The sequence below is a fragment of the Zea mays genome, chromosome 6 (genome assembly GCF_902167145.1).
Source record: "Zea mays cultivar B73 chromosome 6, Zm-B73-REFERENCE-NAM-5.0, whole genome shotgun sequence".
NCBI lineage: Eukaryota > Viridiplantae > Streptophyta > Magnoliopsida > Poales > Poaceae > Zea > Zea mays.
The window spans coordinates 81,919,239-81,934,645 of NC_050101.1; the positions used below are offsets into that span (position 1 = coordinate 81,919,239).

The following is a 15,407-nucleotide window of genomic DNA, read 5'->3' on the forward strand; positions in this document are numbered from 1 at the left end:
CGCGCAGGGCCGCGCACAAGCCGGGGCCGAGGCACCGCGCGCTGCATGGGCCGCACCGAGGCTCCGCGCGCACCGCGCCGCGGGGGAGACGAGGGGGCTGCGTCGCGCGGGGAGCGAAGGGGGTCGAGGCGGGCGCCAGGGCCGCAGGCCGAGCGCCACGGCCGGTGAGCGCCGCCGCGCGGGGGGGGGGGAGAAGGGAGCCGGGGCGAGCGCGAGGGAGGGGGTCGCGCCGGACCGAGGAGAAGGGGGGAGGGGCACCGAGCCAGGGCGAGCGCGCCGGGCGCCGCGCGCCGAGCACGGGCGGGACTCCAGGGGGCCACGGGCGCACGGGGGGCGAGGGCGGAAAAACCGCGCCGGGCGGGTGCGCGCCGAGGGCAAGCCACCATGGCCGGCAGGCACGGGGAAGAGGGAGGGGGCGCGACTGAGCCAAGCAAGAAGAAAAGGGGGTGGGGAAGGGAGAAGAAGGGCTCACCGCGGGGGTCGGACGGCGGGCATCGACGTGCGAGCCGGGGCGGGGGAGCTGCGTGAGGTGGGAGGAGAGAGATCGTGTGCGGGGGGGGGGGGGGGTTAGGGGAGGGAGAGAGAAAGAGGGAGGCAGTTTGGGGGGGGGCGTGGCTGACGAGCGGGCCCCACTAGGGGTGGCGGCGGCGGCTCAACCGCCTGCGCGGGGCGCGCGCGAGGGGAGCGGGGGGGGGGGGGGGGACGGCTGGGCCGCCAAATGGGCCCAAAGCGGGGAGGGAAGGGGGTCCGGCTAGGCCGCCCAGGCTGACTGGGCCGCGCGCGAGGGGAGGGGGCGAGCTGGGCCGCGCCAGTGGGAAGCCGGCTGGGCCGAAAGGGCAGGAGGGGGAGGGAGAAAAAGAAAAGGTTTTCCTTTTTCTTTAAATCTAGATGAATGGTTTTCACAATTTCAATCAATCAAAACAAATGCATGGTTCGGCATGGTGCATCAAACAAAAGAAAGTATTTCTAGGGTTTACTTACACGAGATCTCAAGCCGAATCTCGCTATAACTTTGGAAAAGATCAAGGCTTAGCGAGGGAAAAGGAAAAAAGAAAGGGTAACGCCCGAATTTGGTGAGCGAAGAAAAGAAAATTTCAACTCCAAAAAATTCGGGGCGTTACAAACCTATCCCCCTTAAAAGAATCTCGCCCTCGAGATTCAGGGTTGGCTAGCAAAGAGCTCAGGGTACATGGCCATCAGGTCATCTTCGCGCTCCCAGGTGGCTTCTTCCTCAGAGTGGTGATTCCATCTGACTTTGCACATTCTGATGGTCTTCCTTCGGGTGACTCTGTCTGCAGTCTCAAGGATTTGCGTTGGCTTCTCAATGTAGGTCAAGTCCTCCTGGACTTCAAGACCTCCAACTGGTAACTGCTCTTCTGGCACTCGCAGACACTTCTTCAACTGAGACACAAGAAAGACATCATGCATAGCAGACAAGTTTTTTGGCAAACTGAGCTGATAGGCCACTTCTCCACGCCTTGCGAGAATCTGATACGGACCAATGTAGCGGGGTGCTAGCTTTCCTTTGACTCCGAATCTTCTGACTCCTCTGATCGGTGAAACTTTCAGATAGACAAAATCTCCAACTTTGAAACTCAGCTCTCTTCTTCTTGTGTCTGCATAGCTTCTCTGCCTTGATTGCGCTATCTTCAAATTCTCCCGGACCATCTCGATGTTCTTTTCAGCTTCAAGCAGAATGTCTGGCCTGAACACTTGCTTTTCTCTAGGCTGATCCCATTGCAATGGAGTTCTACAACTCCTCCCATAAAGCGCCTGAAATGGTGAAATCTTCAAGCTGGCCTGGTAGCTGTTGTTATAGGAGAACTCTGCATAAGGCAACCTCTTGTCCCATCCGGACTGATCTTGCAACGCACAGGCTCTCAACATGTCTTCAAGGATTTGATTGGTCCTTTCGGTCTGACCATCTGTCTGCGGATGATAGGCGGAACTGAAATTCAGATGTGTACCCAAAGCTTCATGCAACTGCTGCCAGAAATGGGAGGTGAACTGTGTTCCTCTGTCTGACACTATCTTCTTTGGCACACCATGAAGACAAACAATCCGAGACATGTACAATTTTGTCAATACTGCACTGCTGTAGTTGGTCTTAACTGGTATGAACTGGGCTGACTTGGTTAAGCGGTCCACTACTACCCAAATGGAATCGTAGCCGGCTCGAGTGCGAGGCAATCCGACTATGAAGTCCATACCGATTTCATCCCACTTCCACTGAGGAATTTGCAACGGTTGCAACAATCCAGCTGGTCTCTGGTGCTCTGCCTTGATCCTTCGACAACTATCACACATAGCCACATGCTCTGCGATTTCCCTCTTCATTCCGTACCACCAGAATTTCTTCTTCAGATCCTGATACATCTTCTCACTACCAGGGTGAATCAAATAAGCTGTCTCATTAGATTCCTTGAGAATCAATTCTCGAATAGACTGGACATTGGGAACACACAAGCGGTCTTTGAACCATATCACACCTTCTGCATCTTCCCGAAATACTTTACCTCTGCCATCTAGAATCAGTCATCGGATCTCACTGATCTTCTCATCATTCTTCTGCGCTTCTTTGATTTCCCGCTCCAGGGTAGGTTCCAACTCAATTGTGACTCCTCGCGTATTATTCAGAAATCCGAGACTCAACCTGTCAAACTCTTTGGCCAACTCATAAGGCATCGGACGAGCGACCATTAGATTGACTTGACTCTTCCTGCTCAAAGCATCTGCCACTACGTTCGCTTTGCCTGGATGGTAATGAATCTCCAATTCATAGTCTTTGATCAACTCCAACCATCTTCGTTGCCTCATATTCAACTCTGACTGAGTGAATATGTACTTCAGACTCTTGTGGTCTGTGTAAACATCACATTTCTGCCCGTACAGATAGTGCCTCCATGTCTTCAGTGCGTGAACTACTGCTGCCAACTCTAGGTCATGGATTGGATAATTCTTCTCATGAACTTTCAGCTGTCGAGACGAGTAAGCCACAACTCTTCCCTCTTGCATCAACACACATCCCAAACCTGTGTAACAAGCATCGCAATACACCGAGAAGGGCTTGTGCACATCAAGCAAGACTAAGACAGGCGCTATAGTCAACTTCTCTTTCAGCGCTTCGAAGGCCTCTTGACATTTCTAGGTCCACTTGAACTCAACCTTGTTGCCTAGCAAAGCTGTCATTGGTTTCGCAATCTTCGAAAACCCTTCAATGAATCGCCGATAGTATCCGGCCATTCCAATAAAGCTCTTGATTCCTCGAGCATCTGTTGGCACTTTCCAGTTCAGAATGTCTGCCACTTTCTTCGGATCCACAGCCAATCCTTCTTTGTTGATTATATGACCCAAGAACAGGACTTCACTGATCCAGAACTCGCACTTGCTCAACTTTGCATACAACTGGTGCTCTCGCAATCTCTGCAATACCATCCTCAAATGACTTGCATGCTCTTCTTCGCTTTGAGAATATATGAGAATGTCATCAATAAATACCACCACAAACTTATCAAGATAATCCATGAATACACTGTTCATCAAGTTCATGAAGAAGGCTGGTGCATTTGTTAGACCGAAATACATCACAGTGAACTCATACAACCCATACATGGTAATGAATGCCATCTTCGGAATGTCTGAAGGTTGGATCCTGAGCTGATGATAACCTGACCTTAGATCTATTTTGGAGAACACGCTGGCTCCTCTCAACTGGTCGAACAGATCTTCTATTCTGGGGAAGGGGTACTTGTTCTTGATGGTGACCTCATTCAGAGCTCGATAATCGATACACATCCTTTTGGTGCCATCTTTCTTCTCCACGAATAAGACAGGGGCAGCCCAAGGTGAGGTGCTTGGCCGGATGTAACCTTTCTCTGACAGCTCATCAATCTGCTTTTTGAGTTCAACCAACTCTGGTCTGGATATTCTGTAAGCTCTCTTAAAGATGGGGGCGGTTCCAGGAAGAAGCTCTATAGCAAACTCAACTTTTCGCTCTGGTGGCATACCTGGTAAGTCCTTTGGAAACACATCTGGGAACTCGGACACAACCTTGATACTCTCAATTGGGTCTACTCCACTGCTATCAACAGCCATCTGATAACAACTTCCTTTCTTTGGCTCAGGCGGGACTAACTCGGTCACCACTTCCTCTCCTAGTGGGGACACCAACTTGATTTTCCTCTTAGCACAATTGATAACTGTCTGATACTTATCTAGCCAATTCATCCCTAGGATGACATCTATTTCCTGAGTACCCATTACTATGATATTAGCGGGAAACGCTATCCCCCTTATTTCCACACTTACATTCAAACAAATGCTATCGGATCGAATTCTACCACCGGATGAGTCAATTTGAATGGGGGTTGACATGGTAGTTATTGGAAGATTATGTGCTTCTACCCATGATGCAGTAATGAATGAATGCGTTGCTCCAGTATCAAATAACACTTCTGCAATATGGGAGTCGACTGGGAACATACGTACTATCATGCCGGGGGTCTCTTGAACTGCTTCAGCCTCCAAGTGATTCAGTCTCCCATGATTATAGCGTGGCTGAGAGCGGTTGCCTGCTCCAGGCTGAGACACATTCTGCTTTGCTGGGGCATTGGGGCCTGACTGCTGCTGGGCTGCCTTCTTCGAACATTGCATCACCCAATGACCTTCCTCTCCACAGTGGAAACATGCTCTGTTTTCCACCCTGAACTAGTGCGGTTTGACTGTTCTGCTGGTTCGCTGGGGCAGGAAGACGAGGTGCATGCTGATTCTGCCTCTGGAACTGACCTCCTCCTGACTGATTGTTCTGGCGATTCTGATGCTGGTGCTGAGGATACTGCCTTTGAAACTGCTGCTGCTGAGGTGGACGTTGGTTCCGTCTGAACTGCTGAGGTTGATTGCCTGAGAAACGAGGGCGATTGCTGCTTCCAGGCTGGGGTCCACTGATCTTGCGCTTGGGCGATCCTCCATCTCCTTACGCTTCCTCTCTATCATGGTTGCCCTGTCAATCAGGTGCTGACATGTCGGGAAGGTATGATTCATCAGCTGATACTACAGAGGGTCAACCAAGCCTCTCAGGAAACGATACTGTCTCTTGGCGTCGATGTTGACATCTTCAGGAGCATAGCGAGACAACTGCAGAAACCTGTCCCGGTACTCACTGACAGACAGTGACCCTTGCTTGAGGGCCAGGAACTCCTCCTTCTTCACTGTCATCAGACCTGCAGAAACATGGTACTGACGAAAGCTACCTCTGAATTCTTCCCAGGTGATGGTGTCGGGGTTGGCATGGGTGGCGAGATAAGACTCCCACCAAGACTGAGCTGCTCCTCTCAACAAACGGGGACCATACATGACTTTCTCCCTGTCATCGCACTGAGCAGTATGCAACTCTCGCTCCACAGTGCGCAGCCAGTCTTCAGCATCCATGGGGTTAGAAGAGTGAGCGAACGTTGGGGGATGACCTCTCATAAATTCAGCACGCTTGTCCCTGGGCATCTGAGGCATTTGAGGCTGGGGTGGTGCCTGCTGCTGCTGCTGAATGGCAGCCAGAGTCTGACCGATGGCTTGAACTGCCTGAGTCTGCATTAGGAACATCTGCTCGATGGACATCGGGGGCGGGGGCGGCAGTTGCTGTTGCTGGGGTACCTCATCCTGCTGAGCTGTCTACTCCTGCTGAGCACGCCTTCCTCCTCTGCGTCTGTTTTCTGACATATGCAGAATGCAACCACACATCAGAACTGATCTTGCAAATCTTGCAACATAAGAAAAGAGTATAGAATTTTCCATAACAGTGAACAGATGAGTATCTTCACTGATCTCCAACACAGACCAACACAGCTTCTCAGAAAAAATGGAAAGTGGAATAAAAGGCTTCCCAACTAGATAGCTAACTTCATGAACATATAACAGATAAACCAGAATGCAGGGGATACCCACACTCTAGTGACAGTCATTACAAAGATCCAACTCCAACATTGTTCATCATAACAAGCATAAAAGCACAGGATAAGCAAACTACCCTGTCTAACTAAGACTAACTAAGAGCGAGACTAACGCTAAGACGGAGACTAAGACTAAGACTAAAGTTTCTATATTAAGCATTTATTACAAGACTCAACACTGACGGTCTATGGTTCTAAGTCTATCTTGGTCTTGCAGTTGGGATTGCCATAAGACTAGTGTCCACGCCGAGGTGAGCGATATGGGTGCTGAGTCCCGACGGGAGCGGGGGAACCACCATCCAGGTGACGACGTTCCGCGCGCTCAGCCCACAGCTGGGCGATCTCAGCACGAGCCCTACTCAACTCGTCTAGCGCATAGTCCAGCTCCGTGTTTAGCATGGCGGCTAGGTTGACTGTGCTGCTCAACCTAGAATTGTCCTCACCAACAGGTGAGACAATCACGCCTCCTATGCTACCAGATGGACGGCGGGGGTAATACTTCAGGTTGAGATCGTCAGCTACCCCGCTGAGCACTGAGCAGTAGTGCGAAAGCGCACGCCGTGCGGCATCCTGCATGGCCGCCTCAGCCGAGTCCCGCTCAGAGATGGAATAGTGCTCTGAGCAGACCTCAGCACCCCAGAGACTGTTCTCTGGACGACGCACCAAGCAGGTTGCCTCCCAGCGGTCCGGGTAGACCCCACGACTGTGCTGGAAGACCATACAGCGATACTCGATAGACCAAGTACGTCGGTCAAGTGCCCGACGTAGCAGGGTGTCGAGCGCATCGTGGAAGTGACACCCGCGAGCAGCATCGCGAGTGATGGGTCGAGCAACCCATCCTTCCGACTCCTGGTCAGCAGAAAAGTCGGTGTCGTGGCTCGAGCTGCTGTCGCCACCTCCGTCGTCTGGGTCTCCTCCAGCAGCTACTCTAGCGGCTGGGGCGCTCAGTGGTGGTGCAGGCGCCTCCAGCGGGAGCACAGGGGAGCAGCTCCTCACAGACTCTATCTCCTGCAGGAGCGAGACAGAAGAGCCCTGCTGCTCCTGTCGTCGACGCTCCTGCTCCTCATGCAGGTGGTGGTGTAGCCTCTCCAAGTGGCTGGACTGACCGGTCATGGGACGGCGAAGCGGACGCTCCGCGAGACGGGAGGGTAAGAAGGGGATGACAGACTTCTGTGTGGTGTGTCTAAGACGAGCCATCTACAACAGACACCGCAAGCATAAGAGTGAGAACAGAACTAGTATGACCAGCAAGTAATGAACCATAAATAAATGAAGTATTAAAATAAAACACAATTTTCAGCAAGGTATAATATATAGTAGAACATAGGTTTGGTCGATATGACCAACTTTTGAAGGGATACCAAAGTCAAGGCAGGGACAGAGGTCTATAATCCTTAGAACGACCATTCTACTCTAGGTTAGCGGTCCTACAGTCAGCACGGCTTTGATACCACCTATGTCACACCCGGTTTTAGAAGGCAAACCGAATGCGAACCATGTACGTGCCAGGATCAGCAATTCACGTACACATCAGTTACATAACTGGACATCATCACACAGTGCTCAAATAATAATATAAAAGGGTAATAATAGTCGATTACATCATATGTCTGAGACATCCACATAGTCTTTATAATAATCAAAGTGCGGAAAAGAAATGTAGATACACGTGGCCTTCACAGGCAGCCGACTGGGGGTTACCGCTAACCCACACCTAGAACTCATCGTAATCTTGGAACTCCTGGTGGTCTCCTTCCACAGCTTCATCTTCTCCTGAGCAGGGGTTGCAATGCTGACAACCTGGGGGAGGGGTTGGTGTGTAGAGCAAGGGTGAGTACACATCAACATACTCAGCAAGTATCCTGTTTGGCTGTAGTGGACTGGCTTTATGTGGGGGTAAGTCAAGCAGTTGCTTTTAGTTGGTCAGATTATTATTACTAGTAGAGAAAGCCAAGTTTTAGAATTAACCCACGTTATTAACCCAAACGTACTCCTTTCCAAACGGAAAGAGTACCACTTACCATTACCGGAGCCAATACCAAGAGCCATCAATCTCATTGCCACCTACAATCCGAACATCTCTGATCAAGAACCACTAATCATAGGAGCTCCCTTGGCCGCTCATAACCGCGAGCACGGCTGATATATCAGTTTTCATACACTCTGCAGAGGTTGTGCACTTTACCCACAAGCCGTGATTCCCTTTCTGCCCGGAGATCATGACTCTCCATTGATCACTACCAAGGTGACCCAGCAGGGCATCACTACGTAGCCTTTACAAAGATTCCCCGGGGCTGTAGCCGCCCGTTAGGTTTCCTAAATGTACCGCACTCCTCCCCAAGGGACAAATCAACCTTGGCAGAGCGAGCCGCATACACCGAGCCCCATTAACGACACGACGACGAAGCGAACTACATCCCGGTTCCTCTAATTATTCAGCTAAGGGCATCCCATTCCACCCTCATGGTTGCACTGTTTTCCCGGGCGGTCATCCAACAAACATGTCCTTACGGAGAGGCACTCGAGAAACCGCTCGAGCCCCCTTGAACGACACAAGTATAACATCATAGTAAAGGAGGGGAAAACAACGTATCATTAATAATTCTCATCATGTTCATTGATTAGAGTTGAGCAATAGCATAAAGCTAAACAATAATAATCCAACCCAAATAGGTAAACAAGGACATGGATAACAAAAGCTAGTCAATCCTTAGGTATAACTGTGAAATGCCGGAGGTGAATTAAAGAATGTATAGGACAGAGATAGGTCAAGAGACACTTGCCTCCACCAACCGACTACTGCTCAAGGGCTTCTCCTGCGAGTTCTTCGGGCTCCTCAACCAGATCATTCTCTATGCGAGCGCAAACATACATACGTCCATCCATTCGAATTAGGAAATAAACAATACACCATACAAGAGAGCAGATAAGTCAAATATGCATAAGATATGACATACGATATTGCATTTGCCATGGCTAGAAAGAGAAGAAAGAAGGTCTCGCGGTGGTTAAAGCTATACTCGAAGCGTATTACGGGTAGATACATAACAAATCATTACGTGATCTAGTTTCATCGAGTTACACTAACAAGTATTAGTCACATGCACTAGTAGAATCATAACTACTTTCAATTGATCAACATTACATGAGGTCCAGGATTAGCTACATGAAATAACTAACGCAACCAATTTCCAAATTGAGTTTCCATTTATTAATAGAAATAACGCGATCACTACGCATGGGTTACACGAGTGGGGGGGGTAGACGAGCGCGCCGAGGGCACATCGAGCCGTGCCAAAGCACTGCGCGCTCCACGCGAGCACGTACGCGCAGGGCCGCGCTGATGCGTCGCGGATGGGCCGCGCACACGCCGGGGCCGAGCTGCGCACGCACCGCGTTGCGCGCCGCGAGCGGCAACGGGGCCACGCCGAGGCCGACCGCGCGAGGTCGGGGAGCTGCGCCGTGGGCGAGGCCGTGTGGGCACGCCGCGCCGAGGACGGGGCGCGAGGGAGGCCGAGCCAGGGCTGAGGCACGCGGACGCGCGCGTCGCGGGCAAGGGCCGCAGGCCGCGTGCGCACCGGAGCAGCAGGGGGGCGCGCCGGGCAGGGGCAGGCGAGCCGGGGACGCCGGGCCGCGCGCCACGGCCGCGAGCCACAGGTGCGGCGAGCTCGCCGGGGGCACCGCGCGCTGCACGGGCAGCGCCGGGGCTCCGCACGCACCGCGCCCAAGCCTGGCCGCGCCGCAGGGGAGACGAGGGGGGCTGCGCCGCGCGTGGAGGGGAGGGGGTCGGGGCGGGCGCCAGGGCCGCAGGCCGAGCACCATGGCCGGAAGAGCGCCGCCGCGCGGTGGGGAAGAAGGGAGCCGGGGAGGGCGCGAGGGAGGGGGTCACGCCGGACCGTGGAGAAGGGGGGAGGGGCGCCGAGCCGGGGGCCGCGCGCCGAGCGTGGGTGGGACTCCGGGGGGCCGCAGCCGCACGGGGGGCGAGGGCGGAGGAACCGCGCGCGGGCGGGTGCGCGCCGAGGGCAAGGCACCATGGCCGGCGGGCACGGGGAAGAGGGAGGGGGCGCGACCGAGCCAAGCAAGAAGAAAAGGGGGCGGGGAAGGGAGAAGAAGGGCTCACCGTGGGGTTGGACGGCGGGCGTCGACGGGCGAGCCGGGGTGGGGCAGGGGAGCTGCGTGAGGTGGGAGGAGAGAGATCGTGCGCGGGGGGGGGGGGGGGGTAGGGGAGGGAGAGAGAAAGAGGGAGGCGGTTTGGGGGGGCGCGGTTGACGAGCGGGCCCCACCAGGGTGTGGCGGCGGCGGCTCAACCGCCCGCTCGGGGCGCGTGCGAGGGGAGCGGGGGGGGGGGGGGGGGGACGGCTGGGCCGCCAAATGGGCCCAAAGCGGAGGAGGGAAGGGTGGGTCGGCTGGGCCGCCCAGGCCGACTGGGCCGCGCGCGAGGGAAGGCGGCGAGCTGGGCCGCGCCAGGGGGAAGCCGGCTGGGCCGAAAGGGGAGGAGGGGGAGGGAGAAAAAGAAAAGGTTTTCCTTTTTCTCTAAATCTAGATGAATGGTTTTCACAATTTCAATCAATCAAAACAAATGCATGGTTCGGCATGGTGCATCAAACAAAAGAAAGTATTACTAGGGTTTACTTACACGAGATCTCAAGCCGAATCTCGCTATAACTTTGGAAAAGATCAAGGCTTAGCGAGGGGAAAAGGAAAAAAGAAAGGGTAACGCCAGAATTTTGTGAGCGAAGAAAAGAAATATTCAACTCCAAAAAATTCGGGGCGTTACACTCCAGGATCACCAATTGACTTAAAAGCGCAGCGAGGGCCTCCGGGATGCAGAAGTCATCGTCAATAGACCAGGTGCGCTGGAACGGCGCGCTCGGCCGCTTTGCACCCTTAGCCTCCACCTCCGCTCGGGCCCACCTCTCCCCGCCCTTCCTTCCCCGTGGCATCCACCATCGATCGAGGTCGTTGAATTGCGTTGCGTTCGACGAGATGCGTGTGTGCGGCTGGGGGAAGGATTTTTCCAACACCATACGTGATGACGACGACGCAGTTGCATTGCAGTTGCAGCGTGACACAGCTCGTGCCGGTGAGCGCGCGCTTCGTTCCCTAAGAACTCGGTGCTCCTACCACCGCCGACTATAGCTAGGCAGCGAGGTCTCGATCGGCGATAAGTTCGGGGACGGTGGGGGGGAGCGCGAGCGATGAGGGGTCAGCGACGGTAGGGGTTCCTCGCGTGTGGGAGGGGGGCGAGTGACGGGAGGCACGGCGGCGGCGGCGTTTGCAGGTGTTGCTCGCGTGGACAGGAGAGTGGTGGGCGACGAGCAGGGAGACGCACGCAGGCGTGGGCAGCATCCGACGGACGACTAAAACGGAGGCGAAAGAGAACAGACGGTTGAGATCGTCGGAAGGATGAACACAAGGCAGGCAGGCTACCCCCTTGTAGCCTTAATAAGTAGTATAAATAATAGATAATAGATTTATAGATTGGCGCAAAGAAGGTTTACAATTATTTCAGATATTTAAAGTATGCTATAGTTGATCACAGATGTAGACCCACTATATTTCAAATATTTCATGGGTGGCACAGTTGATTAGTGATGACAAATGAGAATAGGAAGGACAACATAGTACTAAAAATGGTGCATAATAGGGATTATTTCGTGATGTAAATAGCCTTCTCCACAGTCTAGGCATTTTATACAGATCCAATTAATTTACCTGTTCTTTTCCCAGTTGGCTTGCTAAAACAACACCAATAAGGTTTGATGGAACCTAAAAGTAAGATCAATCCTATTCTCAGTGTGGCAGAACCACCCGAATTATTCCACCTTAAGTGCCCGAGTCATGCCTTGGAGGCACCAACACACTTAAATCGGAATAACCTGTCAGTCCCTCAGATCTAGTCCAATAAAGCCACTTACCAAGGATCAAATACCACTAGCTCACTCGAATGTGAGGCACAGAGAAATACAGTAAAGCATAATACCACAAATTTAAGAAGTATCATTAGTGATTACATTATCGGAGTTTCAGAAACAGTAATCATAATTTTTAATGCAGCGGAAATAACTAACGGAGAAAACCGAGCAACATGGCGAAGCCTAGCCACGCTACTCCTCCTAGTCCTCTGCTGCGGAAGCAGTAACCCACTCGATCGTCTATCCCGGTGGCAGGGATGGAGGCCAAGTCACAACATCAACCAAATCAAGGAGGTACCTGCAAAAATTATGCCACAAGCAAGGTTGAGTATACTAATACTCAGCTAGACTTACCCGGTGTGAGGAGTCTACTCCTCTACCTCTAGACTATGAAGTTGTTTGGCTGAGGGGTTTGGTTTACCAAAAGCACTAGCTGGGTCTAAAATCAAGTTTTAGCTTTTCAAGTTCTAGAATAATAATTTAGACTAGATGAGTACCTAGCTACTCATACCTGGTATCAAACATTATATCAATCAACATCTTTTGCCAGTAACCTCGTTTCCACTTATTACTCAATGTAGTACAATGGATCAAACAGTCCCATTTGCTGCGAGAAGCAGAGGATTCGAATCGAGTTTTAACCTTGCAAGGTAAACCTAAACACACCACATGTAGGGGCACTCCGTCCCCACACACGTCAACCGTCCCCATCGATCCCCCGTTCGCGGCCAGGGCTCACCGCCTTGGCATACAATGCTCCACTGACCCCGGCTGCCCTCGTGCAGTGGCCGCACTTGTACCCACTATATCCGGAATGGGAGACCACTTCTTAGGACGAGTGAGGAGGAAAGTCCGCGCCCGGCTTCACTCAAGTACTAGGCTTACCGGTTACCATATTTCCCGACATGTGTTTAGTACGTTCAAACGCTTGACACAGGTATCTGCACGTTAATCCTTATTCCAATTTCGTCTCGTAGACAATGCATCCCCATGGATCCATGTCCACAAACCATCATCATTCTATTATCAAAATGGATACAACTAATTCCTGACCTCGCGCGAGTGCTAGAAATATCACTCGACTTCTAAATTTGGTTGAATTTCTAAATTTGCTTTTACTTAATTGAGCAGTCTCAAGCAAGCGTAGGATTTATAATTTCATATGAATATTTGGTTCAAGCTTTGAGAAATCTTTAGAATACACTTGATAGATAGAGATGAATGATGATATAGAGATAACAAGTCGATTTGCATAATAATTAATTAGGGGTTGGTACAACAGAGGTTCTGCTGGAGAATGTGGATTCGAACTACGTATTTGGACATACACCGACTATCAAGAAATTAGATTCAGACACTGATTGGATAATGTAACAACTATCGAGAGTCCGAATAAATGAGTCTGGACGGGAGTTGCGAGACGAGATTGACTTTCGAATTTGCATTTGCTTCAAGAAACAAAAGTTTTAACAGGCTCCAAATTTGGCTGTTCTTGAGATCAAATAATTCCAAATTTGGTGAAACATTCATGAGTAGCTTGATAAATGGAGATAAATGCGATAAAGAAATAGAAATTTTCACTGAGCATCCGAGATTAGGATAAATCTCCCGACATAACACGAAATAGACACCTGGGTGTCACACTCAGTCTGGTACCTATCATGGATAGTAAAGTATAAAGCAAAAAAAAACAAAAGTGGGTACTGGGTAGTCATTTTAACTGAAACAAGGTGGGCATTTTGCTTGTGTAAATAGAGTTACACCAGCTTCTTGAAATATAGACTGAGAAGATTAGGATATTTGACATTTATTTCATTACGACTTATGTTTGGAGGTGTGTAATAAAATTGGACAAGAATCTAATTTTCTAGGTGGTGGCTATGGTGGTGGTGGACGCAAGGATAATTACGGAGGTGGAAGTATTTTTGCTAATATTATAAACTCAATCCACCATATAATCTTTGAACTTTTCCTTGTATAAACTCAATACACCATCGAAATGATAAAGCAGGCCATTTGCATGAGAATTCAGAAGTCAAGAAATACATATATATTGGTGTTTGTAATCTATATTAAGACAAGAAAGGATTAAATAGTCAGTTTTAGATTATTTTTCCATAAATGTATAGGTTTGACTGCATGCTTTCTTTATACATGCACAAATAACACATGATAAGGTTATATGAAGACAAAAAAATTACAAACACCAATATATATGTATAAATTGCATATGACTGAATGAGTTCATGAGCGCACACCAAGACACTGAAAAGAAAATAGATGTGCATAAAAATGTGAATACCTACAACCATGTAGCAATTTGTTCTTTCATATACTCATTTTTAATTTCCAATCAACATAAAGAGCAAGACCATACTAAGATTCCATTTAATGCAGATATATGTTACACTATCATTGTATCATAATAATTGAACTAAACCTGCTTTTTGGTTGAAATTTTACCGAACCAGAGGATGAACAGAATGGAAACAATGGGTATTCAGAAACAACATACCTGGAATCCACGAGATCATCTTTACAGGATAGAACTTTTATAGCATGCTCAAAAACAGATAAGACATCTTCTCCCATGTGTATGGCATGCACAGAGAAACTGCATCAAATGAAAATGAGCTGGAACATCAGGAATCTATTCGCATGGAAGCATGTCAAGGCTTAACTACAGAAATTAGATTGAATATACAGACCCTAAGTTGGATCATAAATGTACATATTGCTTACTTGTGGTTCACATGGCTGATTAAAGGAAGATCATAATGATGAAGTTTCTTAACAGTAGTCTTATAGAACGGGGTAAGAACTTCACCAACTAGAGGGATTCTTGTGTGCTCAAATATGTGATCTATTTTTGTAAACCAGCGCTCCAGTTCTTCAGGCCCCAACTTAAACTCTAACAAAACCAAGGAACAATTAATGCTTAGTATAAACAAACGAACTACAAACTTTGTGATTTGATATAGATGATTTACCATGCCGTCCATTTCCATCAAATCCAATAAAGATGAAGTTCACAGGGATCGGAAGATATATGGAATCAACCTCTGCCAGGCTCAAATAGTTTGCAATATTACCTTGGTATAAGAAAAGACGAAATTTAGTAGTGAAAAGATCTCTGCTTCTTAAATAAGTACACACAACAATAGCACCTAGACTATCCATACTTCATGTGTGATTCCTGATTGTCTGAGATGAATGTGCATAATATAATTAGTCAAGACTGCAACTACAATCACTTCTCAAAATACAAGATCAAACGAAAAAGGCAGATAGCAAGTGCTTAAAACTCCCACACAGGTGGCTCTAGGAAACGAAATCCCTAGGCAACCTTACCCTTGTTTACTTGAGGCTGATTCAAACCCAGGACCTTAAGGAGGCTGATAACAAACCTGCTACTCCACAGCAATAGCATATTATTGAAATTTTAGACCCGGCATGCTGATATACTACACTAATGTAGCTAAGCTTATTGGTTGGTCATATATCTGGCAAACTAATATTTGTGGTTTTTTGTCTAAACTGCAAGCTAAAC

The 15,407-nt window shown here is 49.8% G+C and overlaps 1 protein-coding gene across 1 annotated transcript; it reads right to left on the reverse strand.

The window, feature by feature from the left end:
• Window positions 1-13,501: 13,501 nt before the first annotated feature.
• LOC103631131 (uncharacterized) lies at window positions 13,502-15,037 on the reverse strand. The gene is made up of 4 exons (XM_020539973.1): window positions 14,848-15,037; window positions 14,600-14,768; window positions 14,321-14,471; window positions 13,502-13,513 (listed from the first exon to the last, which is right to left on the reverse strand). Exons 1-4 carry the CDS (start codon window positions 15,035-15,037, stop codon window positions 13,502-13,504), a joined length of 522 nt encoding a protein of 173 aa, XP_020395562.1.
• Between the last annotated feature and the right edge of the window lie 370 nt (window positions 15,038-15,407).

Bases quoted from the DNA above. Each gene is read 5' to 3' on its own strand.
- LOC103631131 (XM_020539973.1), bottom strand. From the start codon at position 15,037: ATGGATAGTCTAGGTGCTATTGTTGTGTGTACTTATTTAAGAAGCAGA. The intron at 14,769-14,847 runs GTAAATCATCTA...TGGTTTTGTTAG, and splicing joins TGATGGAAATGGACGGCATG to AGTTTAAGTTGGGGCCTGAA. The intron at 14,472-14,599 runs GTAAGCAATATG...CATTTGATGCAG, and splicing joins ATCAGCCATGTGAACCACAA to TTTCTCTGTGCATGCCATAC.